This window comes from Diabrotica virgifera, chromosome 6 (genome assembly GCF_917563875.1).
Source record: "Diabrotica virgifera virgifera chromosome 6, PGI_DIABVI_V3a".
In the NCBI taxonomy this organism is placed as follows: Eukaryota; Metazoa; Arthropoda; class Insecta; order Coleoptera; family Chrysomelidae; genus Diabrotica; species Diabrotica virgifera.
The window spans coordinates 129,762,715-129,778,376 of NC_065448.1; the positions used below are offsets into that span (position 1 = coordinate 129,762,715).

The following is a 15,662-nucleotide window of genomic DNA, read 5'->3' on the forward strand; positions in this document are numbered from 1 at the left end:
AATTTCGTCTGTTCCTTGCGCTTTATTGTTTTTTAGTTTCTTTACTACTTGAAGTACTTCTTCATAGCCCGGATTTTCAATTTGCTGCTCCGCCGTATGATATTGTCTCTTTTTCATCATTTTCATTGTCTGCATTAGGTTTTCCTCGAAGTATTCTTTCATTATAATTTTTTGGTTCTCTGTTAGTAGTTCTCCGTCGTTGTCTTTGGATATCGCCAATTTTTGGCTGAATGACTGTGTGCTTTCTTTTATTCTTTTGTAGAATTTTCTGCTTTCGTGTCTGTTGTTAAGCTCTAGGATTTCCTGTACTTGTTTTTTCAAAGCCTCTCTTCTTTTTCTTCTGTATATTCTAGTCGCTTGTATTCTCGTTTCGTTATAAATTTCTCTGACATTTCTTGTTTTTCTTTGAAGTTGGTTAAGCCTAGCTTGCTTTTTTTCCTCTACTGCAGTTCTGAATTCATCATCATTTCATTCCACGTTTCTTTGCCTTTTGGCTTTTACGACAGTTTCTTCTGAAGATTCCGTTATTATTGTTTTTATTAATTATTGTATATTACTCCTCTACAGTACCTTCCTCTCTGATTCCGTTGAGTTTTATTTAGAGAGTATTTTGGTATTCTTGTCTTTATTTTTCTTTCTTTATTCTTGTATTTTTATAGGTCCATTATCAAAACTGAAATAAACGGCTAAGCTTAATAAATCAGTAATAAATCAAACTAAGACATAAAAATCTCCGTCCGGCGTCCGTGAATCATAAAATGCGATCATTAAAATTTTATTTTTAAAAACGCTGATTTGAAGTTTGTATATATTTATTGATTAAAAATCGATATTTACTATAAAATAGCACTGGACGAGGTAGACTATACGTATTACCATTTTTTGGACAGTAAAGTTTTTTTATAGTTCTATGCCTTTTATCAATTCTCCTCCTTCCGAGAAACAATCGGTAGACGGGTATGTAATACCTTGTAGCAAGTATGAAGCTAAAATATTTTTTGTTTTTTTTTTGGAAAAGGGTAGAGCAATAAATTGCATTATTCACCTTTCTACTGACTGCACCAATGATTAATAGAAACCCTGTATCAACTGGTCTTAATTACTAAATACATAATTTTTGCATAATGGAACGTTGTATATGCGGTATCAGTAGCCAGCGAGACCTGAGAATACATACTACATTAATACTACTGAGTTAGTAATCACCAATCATCTATAATAAAAATATTTGTCATTATTATTAATTTTATAATATACTATACTATATAATACTATTATGTAAACAGTAAACACTTGCAAGTTGCAACAATAAATTGTTTCTTGGCATAAAATTTCAGAAATAAATTATGATAGGGGAGCCCAAGCGGGGGTTTTTGCAGTTACTCGAGCGCGTCAGATTATCATATGGGGAGAAACCTTGTACCCTGTAAATGCACCTCTACCATATATTTGCTCTTAATACAGGGTAGCTCGTAAAGGGGGGAGGCGAAAAAAAATTTATCCTTAGAAAAAATCCAAATCATCAGATTAAGATAAGGTAAGTTAAGTACATGCAAAACGATTGTTGGAAATGGAAAATTAAATAAAAAAATGGAAAGTCACCACTAAAATGGAAAACTTTACTTAAATTTTTTTGGTTTTAGGACCTACTCTTCACAACCCAGTAGATCGCCAAAGCGCTCGAGTGACTGCACATTTAGCATACTTTCCTCCCCTACTATTAGTAGGTAATTAATACCTCGCATTTCACTTTTAAGGCTTTGTAGTTTTGACCGATATCTCGACTTTTGGAGTAAGTTTTTTGCTAGGGTGAGGATTAATAGGGTACTTTTACTAATATAATATATGTCGCTAAGATGGGCCCTATAATAGTCCTTATCATTGTCGACAATAGTCGAGATATACCTATGATTGTTTTTACCGTAAAGTTGGCATAACTATCGCTTCTTAGAAATGGATACAGCAATAAATTTTTTCTTTCCGTAATAACTTAGCAACTAATTCCGTGGGGTTGAATATTCTAGTTTCATCATTTTTTCGGGGGTGAATTTTGCGCTAGGGAAAGATAGGGTAGTTTTTTGGGATTGGTTAATGTATAACAAGAGCAATTAATTAGCAATAAAATATGCCGCAAAGATGGGTCTTGTACCCTTTCCCTTACCGAGATATAGCTTGAGTGCTGCTAGCTTTAGTGCTTCTAGCTTTACCGCAAAGCTAGCAGCACCCACTGTTTCTCGGAAACGGCTACAGCAATACTTTTTTTCTTTTCGTAATAAATTAGCAATAAATTAACAATTATTTCCTTGGGGTTGAATTTTCAATTTTAATCATTTTTTCGGAGGTGAGTTTTGCGCTAGGGGATGATGGGGTAGTTTTTCGGGATTGGTTAATTTACCAATCAAGAGCAATTAATTAGCAATAAAATATGCCGTTAAACTGATCCCTGTACTCCTTTTCATGGCCGAGATATAGAGTGGGTGCTGCTAGCTTTACCGTAAAGCTAGCAGCACCCACTGTTTCTCGGAAACGGCTACAGCAATAAATTTTTTCTTTCCGTAATAAATTAGCAATAAATTAGCAATCAATTCCTTGGGGTTGAATTTTCCATTCTAATCATCTTTTTGGGGGTGAGTTTTACGCTAGGGGATGATGGGGTAGCTTTTCAGGATTGGTTAATATACCAGTCAAGAGCAATTAAATACCAATAAAATATGCCGTTAAAATTATCCCTGTACTCCTTTTCATTGCCGAGATATAGGCTGCTAGGTTTACCGTAAAGCTAGCAGCACCCACTGTTTCTTGGAAACGGCTACAGCAATAAATTTTTTCTTTCCGTAATAAATTAGCAATTAATTCCTTGGGGTTGAATTTTGGATTTTCATCATCTTTTTGGGGGTGAGTTTTACGCTAGGGGATGATGGGGTAGCTTTTCAGGATTGGTTAATATACCAGTCAAGAGCAATTAAATAGCAATAAAATACGCCGTTAAAATGATCCCTGTACTCCTTTTCATTGCCGAGATATAGAGTGGGTGCTGCTAGCTTTACCGTAAAGCTAGCAGCACCCACTGTTTCTCGTAAACGGCTACAGCAATAAATTTTTTCTTTCCGTAATAAATTAGCAATAAATTAGCAATTAATTCCTTGGGGTTGAATTTTCGATTTTCATCATCTTTTTGGGGGTGAATTTTACGCTAGGGGATGATGGGTAGCTTTTCAGGATTGGTTAATATACCAATCAAGAGCAATTAAATATGCCGTTAAAATGATGCCTGTACTCCTTTTCATTGCCGAGATATAGAGTGGGTGCTGCTAGCTTTACCGTAAAGCTAGCAGCACCCACTGTTTCTCGGAAACGGCTACAGCAATAAATTTTTCCTTTGCGTAATAAATTAGCAATAAATTAGCAATAAAATATAGTCTTAGTCTGAATTTGGTCTTATGAAGTGGTGCTGCTGACTTTACCGACATGATGTTACAACCTGTAGTTATACGGGCAACTAATTTATTACCATTTTGACAACTACATATCACACTTCAGTTTTTTCAACAATCGCAACGACTTAAAAATGTTATAATGCTAAACTAATTATTATATATTTTATTTTGATAGAAATTTTCGATTTATTTAACAACCTGTTTATTTGTTTTTTTAATAGCTGGTTTCGATTCCATTGTTTTATCAGTAGATTTGAGATTTGATAACCATCTTTGTATCTGCTTTGGTAGACAGAGTTGCCAGGTCAGTTTTAACTCTTTCAGTAGTTTTGTTTTCACAAAATCAGTAGATTATTTTTAGGCCATGTAAATATACAGTAATACAGTGATATGCACATCCGTCCTAAATGTCCCAAGAGCAATTCCACAAAATTGGAAACCTAATTATTCCAAACCACCAACTGGTAATGATCATTTTTTTGCTAAAATCTACTAAATCAAAAACTAAAATATTAATTGGGATATATTTGGGATTTTTTATAATAAAAACAACAGCTAACTTAAGGGGATAGGCGCAAAATGTCGTCTGTTAAAATGTTCAATGTATTTTAAATGTTTTCGTTTTTTGCGAATCCTTAGAAAACTAATAAGTATTTTTGAAAAATTTAAACGCACAAAGAAAGATTACGTTATTACCGAGGACCGAAAGTCCCTGAAAACTTCTACAATGTTTATTTTAATACGTTACAGGGGTGAAAAAAAGAAAAAATTTAGTGACTTTTAATTCCAAATATCTCGTTCAAAAGAAACGTTTTGGTTTTTCTGAATAATGCAGTCTTTCATTCTGCGTTTAAATTTTTCAAAAAGACTTATTATAGTTTCCTCATGATTTGAAAAAAAATGGATCAAATTCTGTTGAAATATACCAAAAATCTACTAAAAAATATTGCCTACAAGAATTTTTTAAAAAATATCAAAAATCTACCAAAAAAGTAGAACTCTACTAAATGTGGCAACGCTGTTAATGAGAATGATACACTTTTGACACTGGTCACATGACCTCTGTCACCCAATAAGAGGGTGCGTTCTAAAATGGTTTTGATAGTCGGCGCGGTCGGGTTTGGTTGGCGATTGGACTTCTAAGTTGTCTTTCTTATCTGTCTAAGGTTGGTAATTAGGTATTTTTTTAGTAATATTGTTTAATGCGCCAAAATGAAAACACAGAATATAAAAAATGCAGGCATTTTCTGGTAACTTTAAAAGCACCATCAATACATTAAATTTATACAGAACATCTTTAACATAAATTTTGACTTTTATATTAAAATTTTATTTTTTAAATTTGCATATTTTTTGTCAAAAATGTCATAAAAAAAGCAGCGCGTGTGTTTTTTAAAGGTGAAATATCCATATTTGACGGTAATCTGAGATGCGTTTATAAATTTCACATCAGGTAATAAGTCCTTTATGTATGTATATCATATAAATTTAAATACCCAATACGATGTCAAAACAGTTTACTTTTTGGTTTTCGCATTCACCATACAGGTGTTAACAATATAGGTAAAAAAACATAACTAGTCTGACTCCTTGAGCAACCATTGCACGCGCAGGTGCTTTTTATAGTCGCTTCAGTTGTCTTATGCAACGGTTACGAAACGATGTTGCTTAAACAGGAGGTTGCCTAGGCAACGTCAAGACAACTCAAAAATCGTCCACCAAATCAGTGCAGAATAGGGTCGTCTTTTAGGCAATAACAACGTTGTAAGAAAACGTTGCCACGCGGTAGACAACGTTGTCGCGTCGAAAAATTGCTACTTGGGAATTTTTCTCAAAATCTGATCATTTTAGCAGTGGCTTAATATAATTTCATATAGTGACATCGGTAACACTGACGAACGAACACATCACATCACCACTGAGATGTACTACGCTAAAAATGGCGACTCTGTACTTTTCAACTTCAAAGGCGGCATCGGGGAGTGTCCTTGCTGGTCTAGTTTATTATGCTGTGGTAACGTCGTAATGTTTGATTGACTGTGATTGTGTGAAGGAGATCTGCCTCTTGATCTTGTACCTTCGAGTCTGTCTTCGACGATTAGTTTTTCCATGCCCTCTTTCCTTCTATTGATATGACCAAAGTACATCGCAATAACATGTCTGTTTATCGTTTTAATGATTCTGGTTTTTATATTTAGTTCTGGAAACACAGATTCATTTGTATCGAACAAACACTGTTCCTGTAATTCTTCATGTAATGTTTCAGAGGCATATGTTGCAAGAGAGAATTGCAAGGCAAGGCGAAATTCCATCGCTTTAGTTATGTCGGTGTCTTTCCAGATTCTCATCAATTTTGCTATTGCTTATCTAACTGTTAATCGTCTTATTTCTTCTTCACATCCGTCATTTAATGTTATTATCAATTCTAGGTAGTTGAACTTTTCCACTACTTCGTATCCCGCTATGCTTGTGACTTCCGCTTGATTTTTTCTAGCTCGATAAACTTTTATTTTGTTTTCACTAATTGTTCGTCGGTACTGTTGACTCACGTTGTTGAGTTTCTGCATTATCTCTTCTAGTTCTTTCTCAGTAATCGAATGATGATAATATATGCTCACTGTAGATATGAAATAGCAGTGGCCACAATACATATCCTTGGCGAACTCCTGTAACCCACTTAAACCGATTCGAGTAGGTATTATTTTAAATATTGTTTATATGGGATGAGCCACAATTCGTTGTAATGACAATCACATTTTTACCTAAAAAAATTTCCCACTCTGGAAATCATTTTCAACCAATATGCTTTTTTTTCTTCTTTTATATAGGCAGTACTGCCTGTTTTTGCTCAGCGGTGCCTTTCATTCTGCCCCTGAGTTGTCATTCCATCTTTTCCTTGGGCGTTCTACACTTCTCCTGCATAACGGTGACTTGTCCCTGGCTATTCTTACTATCCTTGATTCAGACATCCTGCTTATGTGCTCATTCCACTCTTCTTTTCTGTTCTTTACCCAGGTATTTATATTGTCTACCCCACATATGCGTCTGATTTCCTCACTTCTTACCCTATCCTGTAGTCCTTTTCCAGCAATCCTTCTTAAGATATTCATTTCGTTGGTTTCCAGATGTCTTCGTGTTTTGCTTGTATCTGGTCTTGTTTCGGCCGTGTAAGTCATAACTGGCCTAATAAGTGACTTTTATATTCGGGCCTTTGTTTCCAATCTTAGGTGTTTGTTTTTCCAAATTGTGTCGTTTAGGCATCCGGCCGTTCTACTGGCTTTAATTATTTGGTCTTTTACCTCTTCTTCGATATTGTTGTCGGCTGATAGATTAATTCCCAGATATTTGAAAGTCATTACTTGTTGTATAATTTGATTGTCTAACTCCAATTTGCATCTTATTGGTTCTTTGGCAATTATAAGCTTTTTGTTTTGTTGCTTCAAACAATAATAATGAAAAAAAGAAATTATGTTGGAAACATATATAACCGCCAAATTGTTGTCGAGGTTATGTCTTATCAAAAGTTAACAAAAAATTGAGGTTCTGGAGTAACTTGTCTGTCTATGGTATTGTTGGCAACGGCCATGCTTTCATTGCTTTGGCTAAAAAGGTATGAGGGTGGATGTTTTATACATCAAATTCTGATTATTTTGTGTATTCTTATATGCTTATGTTCAGTATATTTTTTCAGAGGTAACGACATTGACTACATTGAAATCAAAACGTTGGATGATAGTCGGCCGACACGAAGTACGGATGACACTCTAGCAGCTGGTAAACGTCGGTCGTACGACTATGAAGTTGTACAAGTGAAAAATGGTATAAAGCTTGACATGCGTGGTAGATGTAGTGCTGGACAAAAGGTAAAATCTATTGCCATCACATTTTTTACTTTTATGGTAAAAATATGACAAGGCTGGAGCTTATTTCTTCTTTTTACGCTGTTTTCATGCGGAACCAGTATTTTAACACGTTCGATGCATATGTCGCTTATCGGCGACATTCGGTGCGTTCGGACGACCACAGCGGCTGGACAGCTGAGCCAGCAGTAGCTGTCAGACGTCACCGCTGGAAGCCAGCCGCTGAAGGCCCCGTCTCACCATCAAATAATTGACAGTTAATTTGATCAAACTTGACAGTCAAACTTGACTAGTGACACAAACTATACATACTAACTGTCACTTTGTGTCACTAACTGTCAAGTTTGATCAAATTAACTGTCAATTATTTGATGGTGAGACGGGGCCTTGAGAGATTTACTAAGCTTTCCCTATCACGGCTGGATTCAACCACTCAGCCGATTTCTGCTGACAGCCAGTCGCTATGGTCGTCCGAACGCACCCATTATCTAGGCTTCCCTCTTCAGTACTGATGCCGCTGATGTCTTCTCACTTACATTACATTACAAAAATTAAAAGCGAGAATATAAAGCACTAAAATTGCCTAAACCTCTACCTTTTTAAAGCAAGACGGATCTTTATGAAATCTTTTGCATTCGGTTCGGGACAACTTCAGGAAAAAAGTTGATCTATTGGTATGAGGGACAAATGAAAATTTCATTGTAGGCGGAAAATGCATTTTTCAAAGTACATCTCAAAGTGTTCAAGAAATAAAAATTCACAACTCGGAAACTAATCATGAAAATGACTTCAATTTTCATACTCGGGGGGTTTTGAGGTCACTGGTGCCCGGTATTCACGTTGTTTCCTGGAGATTTATGGAAATTCATTATGAAAATCATTGAAACTTGTTATCCCGAGGTTTATAGGGTGTTGTTCTGAATCTATTTTCTTGTGCCATTTTTATAATCATATGAATAGTATTTTGTATTTTGACAACGAAACCCGATTTGGGCTTCGAAACGTTAATAAAATCATTTTTTTGGTAAAATTGTGGCTTATTTCCCATTAAAAGTAATTGTTTATAGGGTGGTTGAACACCAATATTGCTGAGGCGATGCTCTACGTGATACCTCTTCCCGGTATGTACGTCACCTGAAGTTTTAGGAAAATTTGTTATGGAAATGGTTGTAATTTATTATTTCGGGGTTTTTGAGGTCACTGAACATGAATATCAAAACACCGAAATAATAAATTTCAACTATTTTCATAACGAATTTTTAAAAAACTCCAAGTACCGGGTACCAAGTATCTCATACAGCATGTTCGATGCAATATTCGTATTCAGCGACCTCAAAACCCTGAGATATAAAATTTCAACTATTTTCTTAACGAATTTCCATGAAATTCCAGGAGACAACGTAGATACCGTGCACCAGGTACCTCGTATAGCATCGTCGATGCAATATTCGGATTCGGCGACCTCAAAATCCACGATATAATAAATTTCAACAATTTTCATAACGAATTTTCAAAAAAACAGCAGATGACGTAGATACCGGTCACCAGGTACCTCGAATAGCATCTTCGATCCAATATTCATGTCCAGCGACCTCAACTATACGAGGTCGACGAGATAATAAATTTCAACCATTTTCATAACGAATTTCCATAAAACTCCAGGAGACAACGTAGATACCGGGCACCAGGTAAATTTTACAGCTTCGTCGACCCGATATTAGAGATCAGCGACCTCAAAACCCTAGGGATAACAAGTTTACACGATTTGCTTACTGAATTTCCATAAAACTTATGGAGAAAAGGAGACGACGTAGATACCGAGCATTAGCTTCACCAACACAATATTACTGTTCAGCGACCTCAAAAACCCCCATGTGTGAAAATTGAACTTATTTCCATGATTATTTTTCGAGATGTAAATTTTTATTTTTTTAAACACTGATATGCACTTTGGAAAATGCATTTTCCGCCTAAAATGCAATTTTCATTTGTCCCTCATGCCAATAGGTCAACTTATTTCCTGAAGCTCTTCCGAATAGAATGCAAAAGGTTTCATAACTATCCGTCTGACATTAAAAAAGTTAGAGGTGCAATACTTTATTTTCTCGCCTATTATTTCAGGTTGTGGGAGAAGTACTTAAAAAAATTAACGTAGCGCACGTGTTAAATGTTGCAAATTGAACTTTTCTGGTCCAACTATAAGCCTTTCCTTAATATGTTGTACTAAAATTAACGTATTCCTCAAAGATCCGCTGCACGTCATCCAATGCGACGTTGACATTTTCTCACAGAGTGGCAGTATTGTCTTTATAGCCGCGAATGTAGGGAATTATGAAACAGGTGTTATTAATGCAACAATTTACTTGATATTTTCAGAGGAAGTAGAGAATAGCTCAAGAAACAAAGTCTACCCTATGCCAAAATATGCTTTTGTCTTGAAGGTGGTTCCCACCCTTTCGGGGGGTAGAAATTTTTTTGGTAAAAATAACCCCGGAAATCGGTAAAGGACCCAATTCTATTTAAGTATTTTTGAAAAATTTAAACGCAGAATGAAAGATTACCTTATCACCGAGGGCCGAAAGTCCCTTAGATTAACCAAAAATGTTTCAAAAGTAAAAATAGAAAAATAGGCGGTTTCGTTTTGACTTAAATATGTCTCCTGCCATCCCCCGATAGCGCTATTTCTAGGTCTATCTGTTGTCAAGGAAGCTATGCAAGAAAACAAATTTACATCAAAACTTCCGTATTTCTCGGTACAAAATAAAACTATGTATACCGGAGTAAGTTTAGAACGCCCTCTAATACTAATCTTTTACTAATGCCATAAGTACTCTGTATTATAGTAAAAAAGACTCGTTTCATATAGGTTCTCTGAATCGCATGTTGGAATATTTTCCTAGCGGTGCCTTTTGATATTTTCATATCTGGGTTAACAGAGAACTTGAATCGAGTCGACATTAATTTCACTTATTCCCCGTTAAAGGGCGTTCTAACCTTACTCCGGTATAAATAATTTTATTTTGTAACCAGAAATTCGGAAGTTTTGATGTATATTAGTCTTATTGTATAGCCTCCTTGATATCAGGTAGACCTAGAAATAGCGCTATCTGGGGATGGCAGGAGATAGATTTAAGTCAAAACGAAACCGTCTATTTTTCTATCTCATTTTTCTTCTGCGATGCATTTTATTTTAGTATTATTTCTATGCTCATAAAGTTATATTAGTTTAAAATGCATCATAGTGGTTGAAAAAAATTAGATCAAATTATACAGCGCATTTTTTAATTTTCTTAAAAATCTACCATTTTCCCCATGTTAGTCCAGGGCGCATCTGTTTTCAGATGGACGTTGAGAGGTGACTCAAATTTTTTTGCAGAAATTGCTTGAAAATAACTCAAATAATAATATTTGAGTTATCCTCCCTCTCAAAAAGGTCCGGAACATTGTTTAAATAATCAAAATGTCAAAATATGAAGGAAAAATTCGATTTTTTATTGGTTTTTTGATTATTACTTTAAAACTATTCATTTCTGAGAAAAGTTGTACTGACATAAAAGTTGTGTAATTAAATTTCCTACGATGCAAAATTGGTTAAAGATTTAAAAAATAGTTACACTTCTTGCAAAATAGCAATAATTGCAAAAAAAATATACAAAAACAAGTATTCGCATTTTACGTTTTTCAATCATTTACACTACACTTAGGACCTTCATATTTTACACAGAAAAACTTTATGATATAGTAAATCAACACTGTAAATTTCATTAAGATCGGTTTAATAGATTTTGCAATCCAGCTTTCGCAAAAAAAAATTCATTTTTTTAAAATGTTGCAGGACTGAAAATAAAGCGAATAGCAAGTTGAATTTTTTTTGCTTATAGAAGTGTACTGTGCCTTTCATTTTCAATTTGCAAAATTAAAATCGATTAATTACCACGGTGCCAGGAAATTTTTTAAATAAACATTAATTTTTGGTGCTACGCGCAGGACAGCGGTGTTCAATTCACACAAGTTGATTTCCACCAAAATTTCTTCCAATCTTTATCTAATATATTATTTTCTTACTCTATATTTTATTGTATTTTAATATTTTAATTCCACAAAAATCAAACTAATTTTATTATTGTTTATGAAATATTGTTTAAACAATTGCATATGTTTAAAAATAATAAACTTTTATTCTCTAAGTTAAAATATATGAACAAAGAAAGTTTTTGCTAAAAAAAAGTGTTATTTCAAAAGATAGAGTATGTGTTTTTATTATGCAATAAACAAATTTATTTATTTATATCGAAATGTAATAAAAATTAAAATGTATCAATCATTATCAAAGGTCATTGGAATGCCCAATCAGAGCAAACTATCCGCTGTCCTGCGCGTGGCACCAATATTAATGTTTATTTAAAAAAATTCCTGACGTCGTGTTTATGAATCGATTTTAATTTTGCGAATTGCAAATGAAAGTTACGGTATACTTCTATAGGTAAAAAAAATTTTCAACGTGCTATCTGCTTTATTTTCAGTCCTGTAACATTTTGAAAAAATGAATTTTTTTGCGAAAGCTGGATTGCAAAATTTATTTTGCAAAATCTATTGAACCAATCCTAATGAAATTTACAGTATTGTTTTACTGTATCATAAAGTTTCTCTTAGGTGAAATATGAAGGTCCTAAGTGTAGCATAAATGGTTGAAAAACGTAAAATGCGAATACTTTTTTTTGGTATAGTTTTTTCGCAATTATTGCTATTTTGCAACAAGGGTGACTATTTTTTAAATTTGTACCCATTTCTATATTGTAGGAAATTTAATTATGCAACTTTTATGTTAGTACAACTTTTCTCGGAAATTAATACTTTTAAAGTTATAATCAAAAAACCAAGAAAAAATCGAATTTCTCCTTAATTTTTTGACATTTTAATTATTTAAACAATGTTCCGGACCTTTTTGAGAGGGAGGATGACTCAAATAGTATTATTTGAGTTATTTTCAAGCAATTTCTGCAAAAAAATTTGAGTCACCTCTCAACGTCCAAATGTACTAATATTTTTACAGATGCGCCCTGGTCTATGTTAATCGAAAATGATAAGAGACACGAAAAGAATGATTCAGTACAAAAATATATGTTTTTTTTTTCATTTGAGCTTTTTTCATTACCTACTGTAAAAACTTCCAGAAATATCACTACTTCGAGTTAGGTTGATAGCGCGAGTATCATCTGTCGTGCGTTCTTTTGCGTTCACCTTTAAAAAACGAAAGATTTTGAATAGATGTGGTCACTGTGGTTTTACAGTGGTTGAAATTCTCTAAAAGATGATTTTTGAATGGATACAGCATGTTTAAAAAGAACGGAGTTATTGTAAAAAAAAACAAATAACTTTTTTTTTCAATTTTGCAGCATATATGAATTTTGTAGCAGATGAGAATGGGATCTCGGTCTACCGACTACTCACTTTTCACAGTCGCTAGTGAAAAGTACTGATACAAAATTTCGATCACTCGTACCTAGATTAGATGTTTTGAACGGGCGCATTAAATGAGGTCATTACCAAATTCAAATTTAGCTAGGCGATAAAGCTCTTATTCCAATAGATTGTGGATGGAATAATGCTAATGGATATTTGGAGCCCACAAAAATTCATAAATCACCTGCACCGCAAGAATTACTAGAAATATTTTTTTGCGGATATAGCGCGTCATGTACCCGCAAAAATATCGGGATTTTTGTAACGCTACATATGTGGGGGATGTGCAGGTATTATCTACTAAAATTGTTTTTATGTCAAAAATATTACATATTTTCCTATTACATCTTTTATATAAATTTTATTGTTTTTTTCTGCACAGATAATTTTTTACCTACTTTTATATTTTCCATTATGCGGTAAGGGGCATAGACTTACAAAAAGGTGTTTATATTTAAATGGCAAAAAGTATAAATATCCTGAAAATATAGATATAAAAATATCTGATATGTTCTAATATATTTTTAATTTTTTTTTTTATTTTATAAAGATATTTTATTAAGTTATAAAGTTTATATTTTATAAAGCTTTTTAGGGTTGAAAAATTAAAAAAAGGAAAAATAACATTGACCTAAAATATCGATATAAAATTTATTTCAATTGGAATTAGAATAACGAATATGCATTCATTTTAGATTTTATTTATTTTTACAGATTTAGTTATCAAAGGGAGTAGTTTATCAGGAATAAATTATTCAGATTCAGCCAACCAAGAATAATGTCTTACAGTATAAAAAGACCTTTATTTAACTTCCTCAAACACTCTTAAAGCTTAAGGCTTAAGTACTTTAATTTACGTTATAACCATTTTTATTTAATTTTGGCAATAAGGGGTAGTTTTCACCCCCAAAAAATATATAGAGTAGACCTTGAATTAGGAGTTACGTTGAGCCTATTCCCAAAATTTCATCAAAATCGATGCATTAGGATAGAAATCGGAGGTAATATCACTAATATCCTATTTTTGTTCTCATTGACTGGAGCAGTAGTTTTTGTTTATTATCTAGGTACAGATAAATTCTAAATTAAAAATAAAAATGTATACAATTTTTATTCAGTTGCAATTCGAAGGCAAAACAATCTTACTTTTCAATTAGAATACGGAGTGCAGTCCAGTCCCTTGAATCGCGATTTTCGGCTCTTATTGGAGCCTTCATCGGAAAGAACGTAGGCACTGTTCTCCATATTTTAACTGATTCGCATCGAGACGTTTTCCCACCCATTGCAACTGAAGTGATGATAGTAGGTGGCTAGCGCCATCTGGCATTGAAAGACGAAGTAGTTTTCAATCCTAATAGTAAATTATTAATATTGAAAATATTAAAAATATTACTAAAAGATTTTTAAATTCAAAACTTATTGGTACACTTTCCTGGTGACACCTCCAAGACTTCTACAATTTGCAAGTCAAATGGATGCTGCAGTGAAGACGAGAGGGAAGGAATTCTATACTATGCAACTCACATCCCCCGTCTGCAGCTGGTAAAGTTCCAACGGAAAAATGCACCTAGTTACTCTACGGAGTAATACGACTATAAAATAAAAATGTATACCATTTTTATTCAATTGCAATGCGAAGGCAAAACAATCTTACTTTTCAATTAGAATACGGAGTGCAGTCCAGTCCCTTGAATCGCGATTTTCGGCTCTTATTGGAGCCTTCATCGGAAAGAACGTAGGCACTGTTCTCCATATTTTAACTGATTCGCATCGAGAGGTTTTCCCACCCATTGCAACTGAAGTGATGATAGTAGGTGGCTAGCGCCATCTGGCATTGAAAGACGAAGTAGTTTTCAATCCTAATAGTAAATTATTAATATTATAATAAACTACTTCGTCTTTCAATGCCAGATGGCGCTAGCCACCTACTATCATCACTTCAGTTGCAATGGGTGGGAAAACCTCTCGATGCGAATCAGTTAAAATATGGAGAACAATGCCTACGTTCTTTCCGATGAAGGCTCCAATAAGAGCCGAAAATCGCGATTCAAGGGACTGGACTGCACTCCGTATTCTAATTGAAAGGTAAGATTGTTTTGCCTTCGCATTGCAACTGAATAAAAATGGTATACATTTTTATTTTATAGTCGTATTACTCCGTAGAGTAACTAGGTGCATTTTTCCGTTGGAACTTTACCAGCTGCAGACGGGGGATGTGAGTTGCATAGTGTAGAATTCCTTCCCTCTTGTCTTCACTGCAGCATCCATTTGACTTGCAAATTGTAGAAGTCTTGGAGGTGTCACGAGGAAAGTGTACCAATAAGTTTTCAATTTAAAAATATTTTAGTAATATTTTTAATATTTTCAATATTAATAACTTACTATTAGGATTGAAAACTACTTCGTCTTTCAATGCCAGATGGCGCTAGCCACCTACTATCATCACTTCAGTTGCAATGGGTGGGAAAACCTCTCGATGCGAATCAGTTAAAATATGGAGAACAGTGCCTACGTTCTTTCCGATGAAGGCTCCAATAAGAGCCGAAAATCGCGATTCAAGGGACTGGACTGCACTCCGTATTCTAATTGAAAAGTAAGATTGTTTTGCCTTCGCATTGCAACTGAATAAAAATGGTATACATTTTTATTTTATAGTCGTATTACTCCGTAGAGTAACTAGGTGCATTTTTCCGTTGGAACTTTACCAGCTGCAGACGGGGGATGTGAGTTGCATAGTGTAGAATTCCTTCCCTCTCGTTTTCACTGCAGCATCCATTTGACTTGCAAATTGTAGAAGTCTTGGAGGTGTCACCAGGAAAGTGTACCAATAAGTTTTCAATTTAAAAATATTTTAGTAATATTTTTAATATTTTCAATATTAATAATTTACTATTAGGATTGA

The 15,662-nt window shown here is 34.0% G+C and overlaps 1 protein-coding gene across 3 annotated transcripts in view; it reads left to right on the forward strand.

Moving 5' to 3' along the window:
* LOC126886014 (DNA repair protein RAD50-like) overlaps positions 1–15,662 on the forward strand; it is a 117,527-nt gene that overhangs the window by 97,330 nt on the left and 4,535 nt on the right. For all 3 annotated transcript variants that reach the window (XM_050652850.1, XM_050652848.1, XM_050652849.1), the window contains exon 9: positions 7,129–7,300. In XM_050652850.1, the coding sequence (XP_050508807.1) occupies positions 7,129–7,300 (172 nt within the window). The remainder of the gene's footprint in view (positions 1–7,128; positions 7,301–15,662) is intronic.